The sequence below is a fragment of the Tinamus guttatus genome, unplaced genomic scaffold (assembly GCF_059628265.1).
Source record: "Tinamus guttatus ecotype Peru unplaced genomic scaffold, ASM5962826v1 Tinamus_guttatus_pri_ptg000115l, whole genome shotgun sequence".
Classification (NCBI taxonomy): domain Eukaryota; kingdom Metazoa; phylum Chordata; class Aves; order Tinamiformes; family Tinamidae; genus Tinamus; species Tinamus guttatus.
The window spans coordinates 4,005,798-4,025,701 of record NW_028288649.1 but is presented as its reverse complement, the minus strand read 5'-3'; the positions used below and the strand labels follow the sequence as shown (position 1 = coordinate 4,025,701).

Genomic DNA, 19,904 nt, shown 5'->3' with positions numbered 1-19,904 from the left:
AAGTGTTTCCCCTCTAAAGCAGCTTTGTAGCTCCCTTGTCAAACTAAGCAGCATTTCTAGGGAGCTTGGACAAAATGCACGGGGCCAGCAAAAACTGGAGCCAGTTCCAAGTGGGGAAGAATTTTCTCAGGAAGGAGATGTAAAAACTGAATTCTTTTGCAGCTCCTACCGGTCTAGCCTTTAGTCCTTGTGACTGTCAAATGAATAGCTGGGGGGGAAATGAGAAGGTGACACAAATAAAAGAGCTTACTTTACATTCTCCTGCTGTTTTGTATGCTGTGTTGAGCAGAGCATGCCCAAGATATAGCAAGTACATTGACTTTCACCTGTTAAATTCATCTAGTTATTTAACCTCTCAGTGCTTTGTTCCTAGATTTACTACCTGCAGTCATTTACTTCTTTTTGTATAGGTCTAAAATACAGCTCACCTTTTTTATCCAAATCAAATGTATTTTACATTTACCTTTGCTACACCCACACCATTACAGCCATTGAACTGCTCATACAAAGTTTCCATGTGAACCACTCCTCAGTAAGTTCTGGCCATGAAAATATCCCTATTTTATGTCTTGAGAAGGAAAGTTATCAGGCAGGCTCTGCTAAACAGAGCAGCAATACTGAGGTTTTATTTGATAGTATGCTTTGGCTGATCAAAAAAGTTTAAAATCACTGAAAGGCTAAGGTAGTTTTAAGGTAATTTTGTAGTCAGTTTTCCTTTAATGATATGCCTGGATCTTGCTGTGTTCCTGCTGGACACTGCAAATAATAGGACAACCTTTACAGTAAGAGTCTGTCATTGTGCCTAGAGAAATTGGCTTCCAAGACTCACTGTATAATTGGTGTCACTGTTATATTGCTCATTCTCTTCATCCTCCCATTAGTGGAAGAATGATTTCTGAATATTTCTAAACTTTAAGCTGTGCTTGAGAAGCAGCAGGACATCATCCTCAGTGTTACAGCCTACCAGAACTCCTCATTCTATATAGGTGCCAATTAGAAAAATAGGACCACTTGTATCTCTCCCTCCCCAAAATTAGGGTAAAAATTGTGATGTAATTATTATTTCTAGTTACTTAAAACCTCTTCTTTTCCTCCATTCAGGCACTCACTATATACACATCAATAAAATACTAGAGGATGGGAGTCCTGGAAAAAACAAGTGTCCTTGGAATAGAGTTTTTTTTTTTATCTTGGAAATATGCTTTTGGGTAAAGGAGCAATTCTTCATTATAAAAACATTTTGAATAAATTATATCATTGTGTAATCTCTAATCATAGAAGACCTCCATAACACTACTCCAATCTAAATCCTTTGTATCTCCATTTTCCTACAAATTTCATGATTGTTAAATCATCACTCAGTAAATCCTACAAGTAAATCAAAGCTTTTACCTTTTTATAATGCTAAACAAGATCATGTAATGTCAGTGTTGAAGTTTTGCTGTATTTCTAGTTCTCATTTATAACTAATCATTTAACTTCATGGTTGCATTATATACAGTACATATACAGAATGTACTTCTTTTAATGACTGCTTAGTCCTTTTGTGCTTAGGCAAAAGGCTGGCACAAGACATTCATAAAAATTCTGTTGGGTCCCTTAGTTCATTTCCTAAACTGTGCTCTCCTGGAGTCTTTTGAAGTCTAGTTTAGAATATCCAGACAAAAGCTTCTTTTGACCTTCTGAAAAACAAAGTGCCATAGCTTAATAATGCATATCTCATCTGAAGATGACCAAAGGACATTGACTCTGTTTGATGGCAATTTTTAAAGTTTGAAATTTGTCCTGCCCCTGGAAAGAAACCAATCTGGGTGAATTTAAGTTATAACATTGGAGTTGTCTTGTTTTTGCCTAATCATGTGAATAGTGTCCCGGACTGTGGAGAGACCCAGACCCATTGTTCTCATCCAGAGTTTTTCATTTAGGAGTATGTAACACTGGGAAGTGTATCTGTACCTCTCCTAACTGTGTCTCTCTCCTAACTGTGGAGGTTCAAGTCTTTCTATTTCCTCCCTTGAAGCAATCTTTGTGATAATTGATGTGCTATTCTGAAGAGTGTTGGCCAGTTTTATTCACCATCTCTTTTTGTAAGTGATTTCTGAGAATGTGCATGTTTTGCAGGGACAGAACATTGGTATGGTTACGTTCAACTTGTAACTGTGTATGTTAAATATGTGCACACACAAATATAGTGGGGGTCATTTTAAAGAACTGGTTTGTGGAGCATTATGTAATTACAGAATCATGGAGTAATTTAGGTTGGAAAAGACCTCTAGGGGTCTTCTAGTGCAACCCTCTGTTCAAGGCAGGTCTAATAGGATCACCTCCAAAGACGAGTCCTTGTTCTAGCCTTTCACCACCATCAAGGTAAAAATATTTTTCCTAACATGTAGTTAGAATTTACTACATTCCAAAGTAGGTTTGTTGCAATAACATTTCCCCTTTGTATTGTCTGACCAGACACATCTCGCAGCTTCTCAGGAGGCTCCAGCTTCCTGCCTAGCTTGGGTCCCCTGATGGACTCAGTTCCGTATGTAATCCCTGCTTTTTGAGGGGACTCGGACAGTGTGTAGTGCCACCATAGGTTTAAGAATGCATCGTATCTCATGAGAGCACAGGTCTGTCAAAGTACTTCTCACTTTGGTGCTTCTAGTGCTCTGGGAATGAGGAGTGGAAATATTAAGTTTTCTGCTTAAAATTTAGAAGTGACAAGTGATGAATCTTGCGCCTTCCAGAGACACAGTAAAGGTGTGGGCATAAGATCCCTTAGGAGCCAAGTGTGGCTTTGTTATTTTGAATACAAGTGGTGAAAATGAACATATAGTTCTGTTTCATTTTCCTTCTTTTCTTTTTTAATAAATTAACTTTATTGTTTGGATTATACATTCAGTGATATTTTAGAATGCTGCTTCCTTATATCAATAATAAAGATGACTTGAAGGCAAGAGAAAATTAAAGATATCTATCAAAGGGTTTTCATCTCATTGGTAGAAACTGTTCTTGTCACCAAAATACTATGATACCTGGAAAAGCTTTTGGAAGATAAAGTAAAATATTACAAGTACTACATTCTTCATTTTCTGCATAGCTTATCTTCTTAGGAAATAGCAGTGCTTTTATAATTTTTTTAGATAACTCATTTTTTTTTTATCTTTGCTTCCACTATTAGCATCATGGTATAGATATAGAAAGAAATATAAAGATAAATGTTATTATTTGATTTTTTCTTCTTTTGAGTATCTAATATGCTTTAAAAGTATCAAGCTTCTCAATGGTACATACCTAGCAGTTCTTAAACAGTAACCGTGTTTGTTCTGAGTTAAGTCCTTTGTAAGAAAATAAAAGGTACTGTGGCTGACCTTAGTGAGATATGCTGAGCTGGGTAAAGTGCAGTGTCAGAGCAAGTCTACAGGTTGTGGGGCGAGGGGGTGCAGAAAAGAGCAGTTTGTGCTCCAAAACTGTTTCAGAGGGAGAATAGGTGTATGAAGGACAACTTTATCACCATGGCTTTCAGGCACGAGGCATCATGTTTAGCGATGACAGTGGCCCAGCATTAGGAAATCAGATATTGGATGTTACCCAACCTTTCTTTTCCAGGGGTCTGTGATGGGAGGGTTCCTACCTGCTTAGCACATGTAGGCAGCACAGAGTGACTTTCCTGGTGATTTGGGGTAGTTTTATGCTTGGGCAGATAGGCATTGCTGTGTGAGCACAGTAAGTCCCATGGTCTGCAGGCGGTGACAGGACCTTGTTAAATACATCACTGTTGTTCTCCCAGCCCAGCTGTTGAAATAATGAGACAGGATATTTTGGGTCCAGCAGCAGAACTTCTGTTTTCTCTTTCAGTATGGTAGGCTGGACATTAACCTCACTAGCACCGCTTTTATTTATTTATTTATTTATTTATTTACTAAAATAACACAAGTGGAGTTAATTTCTACCTTAGTTAGCTCTTCACCACCTGGCTAGTGGAAATGAAGTGGGGACTGAAGTATTCGGGATAACGGGAAGGCCGTGCTGGGGGATGCTCTGCAGATGAAGAAGTGGGACCCACCCTCATCTGATGATGTCTGCCCAGAGCCATAAATCCTAGGCCAACTCAGTTTGTCTGCACTGCACTAAAGCATGGGGAAAGCAAGTGGTTATCAAAGAGTGAGCCTGGATTTTACTCTGTCTGTTCGTGCCAGGTCTGGAGGAAGTGAGTCAGTTGCTGCTGTTTCTTTAGTGTCTCTCACAGGGGAGCAGGACCACGTGGTGCTAGGATATTCAGGCGGGTTCAGTGGGGGACCAGCTGGGGTACAGCTTGCCACAGTGACTCCTGATGTCTGCTGTGCTAAAGCCAGCTAATTTGTTCTTGAAATCAGGCTGATCCTGAGCCTCAGCTAAGTAAGCTATTCTGCACCCAAATTAGCTCTGCAGAGACTCACACCTTTGCATAAGTACCATGTGGAGAACTGGGAATTGACTGTCTTTAGGAGGACTCAAGGAAATCTTAGATGGAATGATATATATACTAAATTAATTGGCTGATATTTTGAAGGTCCCTTCTTTAAAGAGGCTTGTTAAGAAAAAAAAAAGAAAGTTTTAAATACATTTTTTTTGGTAATGTATAATAATATAGAGAAACTATTTATTCTTCTTTTTACATTATGGCTAGCACACAAACTCCAATCCACTAGACATGCAGTTTTCTTTCAGAAATGTCATTTGGAATAGTTTCTGAACTGAAGCCAGTAAATGTGAACGTAAGTGAACTCTCTCTATTCAATGTCTGAGCTAGCATTTAAATTATTATTGAACTTGGATTAACAGACCATTCACATATATAGGTCAAAACAGTTCACAGACAATAAAGTAGGCAATGCTGAAAAGGGTGTGAAAGCTGACGTGGTGCTGGGCTGTGGCTGGTGTCAGCATCCCATAACTCTATGGAACAACCTGTCTACTCATAAGCTATTTGCAAGCTATAGGACTTTAGTGAAACCAGAGCACATATTTTGACCTTATAAATAACAAGACATAACAAGACTGATTTTGATACCTTGTTTGGTTGGGGAGGATTATGCTTTTTAGTGTGACAGTGGACAAATGGAGAATATGGGAGAACTCAGGAAACACTAGTGTAGTACAGTGTTTGCATTAGGATGTAATAAATAGGCTGATTCATATGTATGTGAATCTATATATCTATGCATAGATATAATGCAGATGAAGCTAATGCATTTATAATAATCACAGGAATGAATCAGGAATCACAGGACTCTCTCTGAAAGAGAGAAAAATTACTACTCACTCCATCTGGAAGTGAAAAGGAGACATCTTAATTTAGTGATGTTCTTCCATAATAAAAAGGAATGGTTTGTAAGATTTTTTTTTAAGATTAATATTAGGCGTCTCTGTCAAGTGGCACTTGGAAGAACTTAAACACAATAATAAATGCTTTATTTTGTGGGAAAAGGATTTTGATTCTGTTGTTGTTTTCCTGGGAGCCCACATATTGATCTTTTATTAGAAACTCTGAAAGATGAAAAATAGAAAAAGGAAGGACGAGAAATTGTGTCAGTGCAGCATAGTGCTGTTATTCAGCTTGCATAAGTATCTTAAAATAGAAAAACCTGAGTGAAAATGTGCCAGCATTTTGGAGGTAAATCAACTTATAAAACAAGGAAGTGTTTGTGAAAATACTTTAGAGAGAGCAGATAATAGAAAGCGTATTTCAGAAGCAAAGCTTCAACTACCTAATGCAGTAGATAAATACTTTATTTTTTTCCCTGAGTACCTTTCTTTTTTAAAAGATTAGAATGGTTCTCCTTGCCGAACTCCAAGGACATCTTTTAATGGATTTTAACTGTATTCCATTTTTCATCTGTGTGAAACAATTAAAATAAAAAAACTATTAGTTGTTTCTAATTCTTAATGTCATATTGATTGAAAATAATTTATTCCAAAGCAGGAACATTTAAAATAAGTCAGGTTGTACTTCTTTAAAGGTGTAACTTTAATTGGGAAGAATAGGACAAATCAGCATTCACTAAAATAAAGACTATGGTGATTTACGTTGGATGGATGTTAAGCTGCTTGTGTCTTCAAATACCATTTTGTGTAATAATACCAGTCAAAGGAGGAGACCAATGTTTTTCTTATTGAAAATCATAATAGCCCTGGCTGTGAGTTATCCTGATGGTAACTCAGTAAGGGATTACCTGAAATCAAAGGAAGGGGATTACTTCTCTTGGAGTATCTCCCTCTACAAATGCTTCAGGCGGCCCCGACTGCTGAGTCAGGCTTTCGGCTGCTCTCCTGCCATTTCCATCCCTGACCTCTGTCTCTCTTGGGCAAGTCGTTGCACTGCGGTTCCCTTTCTAGAAAAGTGGAGAGCCTGCTATTTCTTCAGATGGCCACAGATAGCTGTGTTATTGTTTGGGGGAAGTTTGGAATAGAGATACAGATTTTATCTACTGTACTTTTTAAACTTCAGCCTGTTATACTTTATTTTCCATTATAACGTACCCCCTTATTCACCACAGGATACACGTGTTGGGAAAAACAAAAATGGGGCAAAAAATCCCTTCTCTGCAGGATTCAGTTCAGTGCTGACTCTGCTCTGAGCAAGGCTGGATCCTCTGAGGTCCCTTCCTGCCTGAGTTAAATTACGGTTCTGTAATTGCAGCCCCAAATCAATACAGTTCCTTTGAGGTCATTAATTTGCGTATGATGAGGAATCTTACCTTTGGATAGAGACGGTTTAACAACACCCTGTCGTCAAAGGTGAACATTTTTATCTGAGAACCTATCCCATGATTTCAGTTACAGAACTTTCTGTGATGTGAGTGATAGAAAATCCCTTGCATCTTGTTAAGTTTGTGCAGATTGCCTGTCTGCTTGTCTACCTGCTACAGTCTCTTACCACCTTTAGGGATCCCTGAAGACCCCCATATTGCAGAAGAATATTATAATGATGAGTTTGAATCCTGTTCAGAAAGCAGTGAAGAGGAGGAGGAGGAGGAGGATGTGGAAGTGTCACCGACAGTCTCCAAGACGAATCAACAGGTATATGTGACCTTTGGGAAAACAGTATACACTTGATGCTTGTTTTCTAAGAGAAAACTATATTCATTATCAGAGATGTCCCACTGACCTGGTTTTGGTGGGAATATGTATGTGTGTATGTCAACACTGTGAGTTAATTATGTGTGTATGCATATGTGTAATTCATCAGATATAGTGATGGTAGAGAAACTTGCTTTCAATCAAGCTTAGGAATAAGATTCCCAAGAATACCTTATGAGGAACTGTTGTTAGTAAACTACTTTGTCACTGTGAAACACTCAGAATGGGGTTCTTTCATATAAGGTTAGTTATGTGTAAGTTAAGTTAAATACTGAACCAATTAAGCGTAAGATTGGGGCTCCTTCTCTTAATTGCTGGGGAAGGATATGCACTTCTAGATGCCACTTCTTCCTGCCTATTTCAGGCACATTTTTTAAGGTAAAATGACAAACTATGAGCTTAAACACCTGTGAAACCTGGCCAACAGTTTTCAGAGGTGTAGGTTCTCCCAAATATCACAGAAGGGATCAATGAAAAGCAGACTTACTATTAGAAGACTTAGAGTAATTTTATCAGGTGAGGGTGTCACAATAAAGTGTTAGGGATTGCTGTTTGAGAAAAGGTTGGAGAGTATTGAAAAAGACACCTAATTTATATCTGGTCAAAATTAGCTGAGGTGAATCTTGTCTTTAGTGATCAAATCTCAGTGTAATCTGTGACTTAAATGCCCAAACAATCTTGAAAACGGCTCCTCCTGTGACATTTAGGAACAATACATTTTTACCCTGGGCCATCAACTTAAGACATTGTGTACAGTGCCCCTGAAAGCATCATTTGAATAAATAGACATATTCTTTCAAAGCGTGAAGTTTTCTTTTGTTGTTTCCCTATATAAGCTTTAAAGTTCAGGAGTGATTTATGATAATGTTCTATAGAAATAAGTAGTCAGCTGTAAAGCAGTGGGGTGTCCAAGGCCATGTTTTTGTTGCACCTGCCGTGTGCTGGGTCTGTGTGTCGCAAACAAACCTCTGACACACAAGTTCCCTGTCACGTGGCAAATTTACCACAATGTACTCATGAAAATAAAGTGTTGCTCGCTTTCATCAGACTTTATATATATATTTTTCCCTTCTAGAATGCTTTTAAAAATTTTCATTCGGCTTTCGTTGAAGGTATCATTAACTGTCAATCAGCAGTGTTTTTGAATAAGCAGATTGCTGCTTAGGATTAGTGAAGGACAGAAGATAAAAATAGATTTGTTAATAATGCAGAATAAATTAGGCATTGGCAGTCAGATTTGAGCGGTGACATTTAGTCATCTGTAACTATTCGCCATTTGGTGATGACAGGAACTGACATCCTGGTTTAGAAGAAATGTTCCACTGACATCTCTTTTCTCCTAAAGGACTATACGGCTTCAATTTGCCAACAGTCCATGTGCACATATTCCCTTAAATCCCTGTGAATTGGCCTACACACAGTGATTAGTAAATATAGTCTGCGAATGCCTTTTAGAACCTCCTCTGGCAAAGAGGCAAATTGTCCATCTTCGTTTTTTTCTCATACTGACCAGCACCTTTATTTCTGGATAGTGACCCAGTCACCTTTTATTTTTCTTGAAAAGTGATCTGAATTTTACATTTTCCCTTTCTCAAGTGAGAGGTTCTGCAGTGAGTCCGTAGTCAAAGCAGATTGGACTTATATGTGCAAATATATGAACTAGTTGACTCTAGACTCCACAAGTAGGGAACATAAAAGATTTTAGGGCATAATTTACGTTATCTTGCAGTATACATTTAAACAGGTCAGAAAAAGTATGCTTAAAAGTGCCTCCTCCTTTCTGGTCATTGTAAAGGGATCCGTAGTTTTTAGTATGCATGGAACCTCTTTGTTATGGATGACGGCAGTTTTCCGAGATGAATCCCACACACAGGTCGGCCTCATGCTCAATATTGACAATATTAAACTTCAAAATCTGCCAGAATCAATGTGACCTTGCTAATATATTGCAGGGGATTGATTCTACAGTCATCTACTTCATACCAAAACTCTTACTGATCTCAGTGGAGACAGGACCAGACTTCAGAGGGAGAACTCACACCCTTCAACTCTTCCTTCAAAAACACTTTCACAAATAAAGTTTTTGGAAGAATGTCCTGTGAAAGAAGCATTCTACTGTATTTCAGGATAAGGGCTTGTAGGATGTTTACCCTCGTAACCTGCGCAAACCTCTCAACCCTCTCATTTTTTTTGCTGTTTTTTTTTCCATGCAGAGTGAGTGCAGAAATGCGCCAGTCTGGCAGTGCTCCTTAGTGATGCCATTAGCACTTCAAAGAAATACTTAAAAAAAAAAAAAAAGTCCATGCCATAGCATGAGGTCAGAAAAGTCATCTAATTGAACAATACTTTGGGGTGCATGATGTAGAACTGGACTTGTTTATTCAAACTGCTAGGCTTTCACAGATGCCAAGGAAGACTGAGAAATAGTGGCCTGACTTGGGATGCAATACTGGTTTAGGAAAGAACATAGAGTAAGCCACTGAAATTCTGTGATTTTAAAGCTTTAGGGTGACACGTGAGACAGCTGTTTTCTCCTTATACAGCTTACAGATGTGCCCGCAGTTACATCATCCGGTTGTATATTTGGAGTTAACTCAAGGTTCTGATCCACAGTGTCATCTCAGCTTGTTGTAGCTTTAGAGTTCAGTATCCCTTCTCCCTCCCTCCCTTTCCTTGCACGAAGTCATTTTGTCAGATTTCAAGCAGGAACTTTCCAGTACATTTCCAGACTTTCGGCTCCTTCGTCTGATGGCTCTTTTCCACCAGATTTTTTTTTTTTTCAAGGAACACTGTTTTTCTAAATTGAGGAGAGCTAATTAAGGAAAAACTATAAAGGAGAATGATAAACTGTTTCTAAAAGAATAATTTGAGAATATGAAGCTTACTGGAGTTTTCTTCTTGAATAGTTAGCCTTCAGTGAGAGTTTCCCATTGGCTATGATTTAGCTGAGATGCTAATATATGGTTTTTACTGCAATTTATTGTCTTGCTTCTTTTGTTTTGTTTTGTTTTTGAGGCAAAAATTATGGTAGATTCAAGCTCTTTGTTAAGACAAGAAGCCTACTTATATGGTACGTTAGCCCCTATTTTCCATTTCCAGGTTATAGGTCGTTCCTGAGCTCATCAAGCCAGGTAATCAACTGGCATAAATTATCGTAGCTCCAGTGGTTTCATCCCTGGCCGTGTGTAGTGTGTGCGCTAGCACTCAACAAATGCTTCACTGGATTCCTATCGCATGCCTTGGCATGGCTAATTGCAATTATAATGTGGTTCATTAATCTGGAATTTGAAATATCCAAGCAGTCTTCCATGCTGCCTCTTGCGTATATCTGTTCTGTGTATCTGTCACATTCTGTAAGGCTTTGCTTTCTATGCAAAAAAAGAAATATTGAAGAAATATATTAAATAAAATAGCTAAAATCCTCTTGCACTGTTAAATCCAAGTGGAGGAAAAGCCCAGGTAGTTTTATCTCAGTGTAAGTTTTCATTCAAGTGCCATAGAAACATCCTGTTAGATAGGATTTGGTGACAAAATCTAGTAAATCAGGTTTTTCTTATGGACTTGAACAAATTCTGATCTGTTTTCTGGAGCACAATGTTTACTTAATGGTCAGCTCTCTCAATTTCATCAGTGTGCATGAGTAACAGATCCCTTTAAAGATATCATGACAGAACAATCATCTGTCTCCTAATATAAAACCTCAGATAGAAAAGTGCTATTTTCTTGTTTTTAATTAGAATGTTCTTAATTAGTAATTATTACTAGATATTAGTAGATGCAAGTTAAATGAAACATAAATATTAATTTCCAATGGCAGATGTCAGAAACCTAAGAAATTTTGGGACAGTTAAGAAGTTCCTAGTTTCTTTTTTTTCAATGTTTTTGGTATTTCAGGACTAACCAGTGCTAAAGTAGTGATGAAGAACTTTCAGAAATTACACATCATCCTCAACAGTAGTCATGTATCTTCTTTAAACTCTATTCTTAGTCTACACAGTTGCAACAAATCTGACCTAAATAATTATTTGTATGCAATGTCATTCCCAAACCTGTTATTTTAGTAAAACATTGAAAAGCTCTGAACAATATATTACTATATTTCTATGTTCTAGTTCTGGCACTCATTGGTGTAAATACTGTCATGTATGTTTTTGGGATTTTGCCTCTGCTACGGATTTAAGTTTGTCTCACACTAATGCTGTTCTTTACCTTACTATCCACAGGACAGTGATATTGAGGCAATGGTTGAGTATTTGGAGAGTGTGCTGAACAATAGCTCATTGGGTAAGATGGTATCTTTTCTCTAAATGTAATAGCAGTATTTGTTAACAGTCTTTATTCATCAGCACACCAATTATTTCCATTTTGCCACAGAACAACTCTAATGTCAATCACAAAAGTGATCTTCTTGAAAGTTGCTTCCTTAATCTATTACACAGCAGTATGAATATGACAAAAGTGAATGTATAAACTGTTATGTGCTTGGGGTGAAAATAATAGGGACATAAAACATGATGGTCAGAAGTGTGAAACGTAATAGTAAACGTTTTTAAGAACTTTACTTCTGCTACTCTTACTCTGGAGAAACATATTTCAAGATGTAGTGAAAAAGCAGATGACTCTCTGTAGCTGAAAAAAGTGTAATTGTGGAGATCAGCCATAACACGAAAGATGCTAGCCATAAACAAATCAGGTTAAAATGGCTTTGTATTATCCTTAATCTTCCTGGAACATAGGCAGAACTTGGAAAACTTTGCTTTAAGTTGTTTTCTTTAGAAATTTTGAGCATTGAAACTTGTAAAGCTAATTAACAAATTGTCTTAAGTAAGAGCAAAATTCTGTCATGTACTTAAGCTGGAAAATAGTAAAGACATACATTTTTGACTGTTGAAAAGAATCAAGAAAAATAATATACTGGCATTTTACAAGCCATTGTAGCAAGGAGCTTTATGATGTTACCTTTGCTTTCCCCTTATAGTGTACCCGTGTGGCCTGGAGAGCAGAACATAGTTGTAGGAACCTGGAGATGTTGGTTCTCTTCTTCCTTCTGCTGTTTCCATCACCTGTTAAAGCCACTTAGTACCTGTCACTTTCTGAGTTTGTAAAGTGGCAGCTAAAATTAACCTAAAGAAAGAACAGTTCTTGATCTGATGCTACTAATGCTTTATAAATATACATGTAATATCTCTGACTAGATATGAGAGAAAAAACTGAGACACGGAGGATGTTAAGCAGTGAAAGTGGTTTCTTGGGGAAGCTGTGGGATCTCCATCACTGGAGATGCCCAATTTTGGAGTGTGAAGACTGCTCTGGTTTTGAACTGTACCCTCCTGTAAGGAACTGTTGAACTAGATGTTCTCCTGAGGTCTCTGCCAACCTAAACTGTTCTGCAACTCTGAATCGCTAAAAGCAACAACAACAAAAGTTAAGCAATTACATTTTATTATACCTCACAAGCGTGATTTTTCTCATTTCATTCATTGGAATTATGTTGATTTTTTAGCAGCTTCAAGCACCTGTAACAGTGAGAGAAAATGCACTAAAAGAGGAAAAGTTTTTTTACAGTTATCCAGTTTGGATAATAAATTTTTTCTTTTACCTTACAGTACCTCATTAGAGGCAGAGAGAGCAATCACTGAGAATATAGGTTTGCAATTTAATCCTAGTTTCCTTCAAATTCTCATTATAAATGTAAAGTCTGAAAATCTCCTTTCTCCTGGCATGTTTAAAAGCTGAAAATAATACTTAGATGAAAGAAGGGTATTTAAGGAGATTGGCTTGGTCTCTACCCTTTCAGACCAATAGGTTTAATTGTGCCAGCAAAGCACAGCCTCAGGACTGCTTGAAAGCCCAGCTAAGTTGCCAGAGGCTCCTGCTGTAATTGCAGATTTGTGTAGCAGCCTCATTTACCCTCATTCAGTGACGTCCAGCCTGCCTCAGTGTTATCTCAGGACTCTGAAACAAGAATACAGGGGAAGCTGAGGAAATCCTGCTAGAGGCTCCTCCAGTGCAGAGTTTGTCTCACCCCTCTGCATGGGCATGGACTGATGGGAAGGGAAAACCTAGAAAAGAGACAGATGGATGAAAAGGAGTAGCAAGAAGTCAAGGCCACTGCAGTCTTGTAGCCACTGAGATGCATCTGGCCGTGTTCTGGGTCCCCTTTCAGCAAGGGCCGGACTCAGGGAGGTTCTTGGGACTGTCTGAACGGAGACCCATGCTCATGTTAATGTCTTCATGCTAACGAGGCCCCTGCACTCTTCTGCTGCTCCTGCTTTGGTGGCACATCCTCTGTAGTGGGTTTGCAAATGTGAAAATAAGGACAAAATTTGGCTCCATGTATCAATGTTTTGTTATTTTAATATGAGAGGAATTGCCTTGGGAGCTGCCAAGAAGAACAGAGATGATTTGAACCCCTCCAAGATTTTTCTTTTCTTTTCTTTTCTTTTTTCTTTTTTTTTTTAATATTAATTATTAAAGAGATTCTTGGCTTCCTCTTTTTCTTTCAGTAATAAGAGCAAGAAGATGCCTTTTGAAATAATAACATTACAGGATGAAGTTGTACTTTAATTATTAAAACTATCTGACCAGTCTGGGCTGAAAGTTAAATCCTTTTCTCCAAAGTGAATTAGCAATTAGATTTGCATGATGTGTTCCAAAAAATATATGTGATGATGACTGGAGAATCTGCTAGGGCCCCTTTTATCTTGATACATTCAGTGTTAAATATTTATTATTTTAAACTCTTCCAGTATCAACCTATAGAGATGTAGAGAGTACTAACTATCTTTAAATAAAACTGCTGCATCTCCCATCTTATTAGCACATATCTTAATCAGAAGATCCTTATAAAGGGAGTCTTTTTTAAGCCGGGATTTAAATCCAGAAGCATCATGTTTAGGCACAAAGATTACTTGAAAGATTGTCCTTCACTCAGCCAAACCCAAGTAATTAAAGGCAAGACTCAGGACTTATTCTGTACCCTTTTTTTCCCCTTTTTTTTCTGAATTATTTAAATATTCTCTAATATTCTGTTTTCAGAAGATTTATTAATAATGCTAAATGTCCATTTGCCTTTAGCTTGTTATAGTTTGTTCACAGATATTTATCATGAGTTTAGAGACATAATCACTCACTAACTCTTGTTAGGGACAAAAAGGAAACACATCTTAAATGTAACAAAAAAAAAAAGGTTTTGCAGTAGTTTAACTGAAACCTTAATAGTCAATTAAGTGGATTATTGTTAGCCTACACATAATTACCACAGCAAAAGAAAGAAAAAGAGAATGAATAAATGAATAGTACTATGTAGAAAAAGTTTCAATAATAGTGCAGTTAAAATACTTAAACACACACTTCTTACTATGTCTTTTCCTGATTTTATGCTCTCCTTTCCACTACCTCACCGCTGGAGTCTTCGCCAGGCGGAATGTCAATGTTGCTGGTTGCTTCTGCTTCACTCAAGGATACAGCTGGGAGGCATTTTAATGCTCTTTTTCAGTAACCTGCAAATACCTTTGCTTTTTTGGTCTGAAAATTCATGTTACATCCAAATTTACCATACTTGGTGCATCTACACTTCATCCATGCCCCACTTTCCAAAGCTCTTGCTATCACACAAGACCTGTATTTCTCTGTACATCACCAAGTGAGAGACACACAAATGCCTACCTGTTCAGCGTATTTACTTGTTACTACAATCTTTATAAAAACTCCCCTTTTACCACACAAACATTAGCAAGAACAAAAATAAGCAGCCCTAACCACTTGCTTGCTGGAAGAACTGCTAGATGGAAACAAAGCTCCAGGTCGATCAAGAAAAGTGCAGACAAAGAAAGCCTGACAGCCTAGGACCTGAGGCCTTGCAAACTCAGTGCAAAACCAATTGAAGTCAATATTCAAAGCCAATATTGCTTTTTACTAGCAGTGGTGATGCTGTGCTACTGCACTACAGGGCTGCAACCATATTGTAACTGCTACTCCTGAAAACACCGTAAATTTTGTAAAAATAATTGTATAGATGCAGAAGTTTAGCCTGGCCAGAATTTACCGTAATGTTTTTCATTTTTAAGATATCATGAAAGATTTCTATGCTGTGCCAGGCAGATCTTAGAAAACATAAAAACTCAGCGGTGAATGAGAGCGGAAGGCTGCTTTTTTGCCCTTTTTTGCCCTTTTTTTTTTTTTTTAAGTAACTGATTTTTCTCCCAAAGAGTTCTCTTTGATTGACTGAATACTAGCACTTCAGTGTGGTGCAGCATGCATTTTGGAGCATCTTTGCAGCTTCTTATGGAACAAATTTGAACTGAATTAAGATTATCCATGCAGATACAGTTTGCAAAATTGGGAAGATCTTGGAAAAGAACTGGAGAAATTGAAAAAAGAAAAAAAAAGAAAAAGAAAAACTTTGCAATCTATTTAATCTACTTAGCTTAAAGAGAGAGAGGTTAGAGGCTATTTCACCACTTTTTATGAATATAAACACAGGAACATATATCTGATTCTAAGGGAATTTTTAATCTTGTATAAGGAGGTATAGTAGGATCTCCTGTGTGTAAGTGAAAGCTGACAAAAGAAAGAAATGGTCTATTATTCAGTAAGATAATAGTTTAACAGTAGATAATTACTTATCAAGAGACATCAAATTTTTGGACTGTTAACAGAAATGTTGATAGGAAGTTCTTTAGGACATAATGTGTAAGAAGTCTTATCAGCTAATCACAAGCATCCTTTTTAAATGTAAGTACTGCAAAGCAGAGGATTTGTATTTTTACAGATCCTTTAATATTCCTCTCTCTTGGTAAAGTGTGAAGGATGCAATAATAACCTCAAAATTGATGTTTCAAGACTCCAGATAAGGAACCTTTGCCATTTTGCCCTCTCTTGTCTCCATTGTCTTGGACTAGTCACTGAGAGAGTATTCTTCTTTCTTTGAAATACATTTAGAAAGTGGACAATATTTGTTTTTAAAAATAGCTATTTGGACCCTTGTCTAAGTAGCATGGTTACTTATTCTGTGCTGCTGATTGAGTATGGAAATTGCCCAAGGCAGAATGCAAAGTATATTATTAATCAAGTAACTGCTTCTAAGAGACAATGCCTTTTCTAAGAAAGGTTGGAGATCGCCTCAGTAAAAACTGTTTTATGCCTGTCAAGGCATCAGTGCAAAATACTTAGCAGTTTTCACTGAGAACTCATTCTTTATGACTACCCACATCCTTATAGCGTCCTACAATCTGTATTTCTTGTACATAGTACAAGTAGCTTCTTCATAGTACCCAGAAGATCATATTTAATGGAGAGGAAGGTATTAGTTTGTGTTTAGAGAATAGCTTTTTGCTTGGCCAGTTGCCAATGTAGATAGAAGGCAAAGGAAGAATTATTTAGCTGCAATCTCAGAAAAAAAAAACAAGAAGGATATCTTTAATAATGAAGTGTCAGAGGAGATAAAATATTGTAGCAATAAATAGACTGAGCCCACTAAGCAAAAAGAATATGCTAAGCTCTTAGCACATGATATATCCTGTAATAGTAGTAATCCTGGAATTTAGTTAAGATCTGTGGTTAAATGTACTTTTTCTTAAAAGAATGTAAAGATTATGCTTTTCATTAAACTGCAAGTGGTCGGGGCACCGTTTTTCTAATTGCTTTTGGAATCTGATGATGAGATCATAGCTCTAAGCTGCACCTCTGGACTCTAATTCTAGGATAGTTCAAGGAGGACCTAATAAGTCTTAACCACAGCACTTGAAGCTTCCTCAGGGCTTCCTCCATGGATAGCAAACTACTCTAACACTATTAAAATGTAATCGGATGTTCATAAAGTCCAAATTAAAATGTATGGATGTGTGTGTGTAGTGGGAGAGTACATAATCAGGTGTTTTCTTTCCAAAGACATATTGTCAGGCTTTAATGACAGTATGTCTTGCTTACATGATCAGGATCTATGCTCACACAAGACATATGAGCTCAATTCCTGGAAAAGGCATGATTATGCATTCAGTGGGAGCCTTGGATGCTCTCTGACCATGTCTGTACTGCTCCTGGACACTGCACAAATGTGTTTGTGTGACTTTGGTGCATTCGGGGCCTGCGCAAGGCCTTCTCGTGTCTGTTCAGAGCCTGGGCTCTGCATGCTGCTGCCTGCATGTTTGCCCAAGGTGCAGTTCCACCATGGAGCGTATCCTCCTGGCTGGGAAGCAAGCTCCTAATGCTGGCTGTTTTGCAACAGGAAACTGAAATAGCTACTTTGTTTGGCTTAGAGGGATAAATGCTGAAAGAATCTTTATTTACAATTTTAAGTAACTGGACGATGCAAAAGGGAAGGGAAGTACTAAGTACACTGAGGGACAGTTTGGACAGGAGGAAAATGAGCACAAACTCGCCAGTTTTGTCTGGAAGTTAGGAGGACACCAGATCATGCTAAGGATATGTAATTGTTTTCCAATAGCAGCTGTAGGAGCAATAAATAAATAAATAAATTTGAACCTGAAGTTTGACCAGATTATAGACTTGCATGATATGGCTGCCATATAAAATAGCAGGATATTCGAGTTGCCAGCCCTGACGGTTCTGTGTTCCTGTGAATGAATGCCACAGCACTCTGTGAGTATTAGGTTATTAAATATCTCATTACCTCATGATATGTGTGTGTGTATGTGTGTGTGTGTATGCATATATATATTTTTTATGTCTCTTATTTACACACACACATGTATAGGAGGAATCCCATCATCTGAAAGGGAAGTTGATGTTTCATGTAAAATACAATTTACAATTCATGTGTCTCGGCACTTTCTCATGTAGATTGTTTCTGTTATAATGTAATTCACTGTACAAAATATTGAAGGAAAATTGTTGTCATAGCTGTAGTGCCTTTAAGCTATAAATCTACTTGTCACTCAGAAAGGAGATGCCCTTAATTTGGATTTAATAATCTAATTCATCTTTAATTAATGTGGCATTACCTTGTGAGAAATGGGAATAGTCATCCTCCTTCTGCCTGCCCTTGGCTCTGCAGCAGTGCCCAGGAGATGAAAGTGAATAAGGTTATATGTCTGTGAATTGATTTGTAGGCTCTGGGACCGTCACCAGAGTGGCTCCTGAAGTGCCCCAGGGATTCAGGGCTCTCAACAACACTATGGCTGGGACCAAGCTGAAACGCATGAGGGAGTAAGTAGCATATTTTTGTGTTACTGATGTCATGATAAAGGGGATGGTTTTGAGTAACAGCAGACCACAGGAAAGCAAACCATGTTTTTTCCTTGCCCCGGGCTCCCCCCAACTAGAAGAAGTGGATCCTAAGGCATTCCTTCCAAATGGGATGCCTACTTACCCCAGGCAAGGGTGAAGGCTTTGGAATGTTTTCTTGTGTTCTGCTTGTCTTCATAGCTTCTGGTTCATTCTGGGTTTCTCCTCCTTTGTCATCTCAACATATACCCCTGGATCAGTTGCAGATGTACTGATGCTATTATCATGTTTGCTCCATTACCCGCAGCTGGCTGGCATGAGAGGATTTGCTTTCCTGTGATGACAGCCGGACTAGATGCAAGCGTTATTGTTGCTGCTTGGGATTTTCAAACAAGACAAAGGAAGTTACCCGTGCTGTTCCCTTTGAATCTCAGTGTCTCATTACTGACACTGAAATCCCAGCTTTCACTCTCTTAATACAGCAGGGACTTGTACTTTCTTCCTGGCCTGTTTATTGGTTAAGATTTCTAAACTTCTTCCAGTAAATTGCTGATAACTTCAAAGCTTTTCTAGTAACTTCAAAGATTTGTTGTACGCTTACTTAGGTACTGACTCGGTACTTATGGCACTATGCATTCTCTCTCAACTCAGATCTTCTCTACAGTTGCACCATCTCAACTGATCATGGACTGTAAACACTTTGTAGAAAAGGTCAGTTTTGTCTTCTGTGAATGGACAGGACCAAGGACATGGTAGATGTTTTTGGAACACAAATAATAAACACAAGCAGATAGTACTATTAGCTGTTTAAGTGACTCCCCTACAAAAAATGAACCCAACCAAACAGTTTTGGCACTAATCACTTTCTAAACACTCTGGAATAATAACAGACTGTATATATTCAAGAGAAATTCCAATCAGATTTACTTCAGATTCAATTTACTCCATTTTATGGTATGTCAAGATGCAGCAGTTCCTAGGATTTCACTTCATGACTTGGCCTGTGTTGTGAAACCAGGTCTCCAGCCTGTCATTCTATTTCCTTTCTATTCAATTTTCATGAAAAATGTCTTTCATAGCCAAAAAGTATCACCGTGGTTGTAAGATCAGGTTGTTTAGACAAGATTGTTACTGGTCTTACAGCCTTTGCATTGTATTTTCATAGTAATGGGATAGATCTGCACTAAAAACTATTAAAACATTTGACTTGTTCCAAGTTAGAGTAAACATAGGAGTGTATATGTATAGGTAGCCTGGAACGAATATATTTAAACTTTGATTCCTTGAATTGCTTATTCTTGTTCCTGAAGATGATGCTGTATCTCAACCTTTTGAAATTCATGGTCATTGCCCTTAGGGCTGAAGTATTACTAAAGCACTTGCTTCTTTCAGGCTCCATTTTTAAAGAGCTGTTTGTCAGTTTTCACAACTTGGTGACCTTGATCTGCTCAGAAGCCTTTGAACTTTCTAGGATAGGCATCTAACGGCACATTAAAGCTGACAAATTGAAATGCTGTATGATTTGATCCCAGAATAGCTTATAAAACAGATATATGTTAATGTAAAGCCTAATTACCTGGAATAATTTGCATGTGATGCATTAGACC

At 37.8% G+C, this 19,904-nt stretch overlaps 1 protein-coding gene across 1 annotated transcript in view; it reads left to right on the top strand.

Moving 5' to 3' along the window:
* Positions 1-19,904, top strand: part of NEK11 (NIMA related kinase 11) — an 89,011-nt gene that overhangs the window by 53,320 nt on the left and 15,787 nt on the right. The window contains exons 12-14 of the mRNA XM_088521129.1: positions 6,917-7,050; positions 11,334-11,394; positions 18,183-18,279. Of these exons, the coding sequence (XP_088377255.1) occupies positions 6,917-7,050; positions 11,334-11,394; positions 18,183-18,279 (292 nt within the window). The remainder of the gene's footprint in view (positions 1-6,916; positions 7,051-11,333; positions 11,395-18,182; positions 18,280-19,904) is intronic.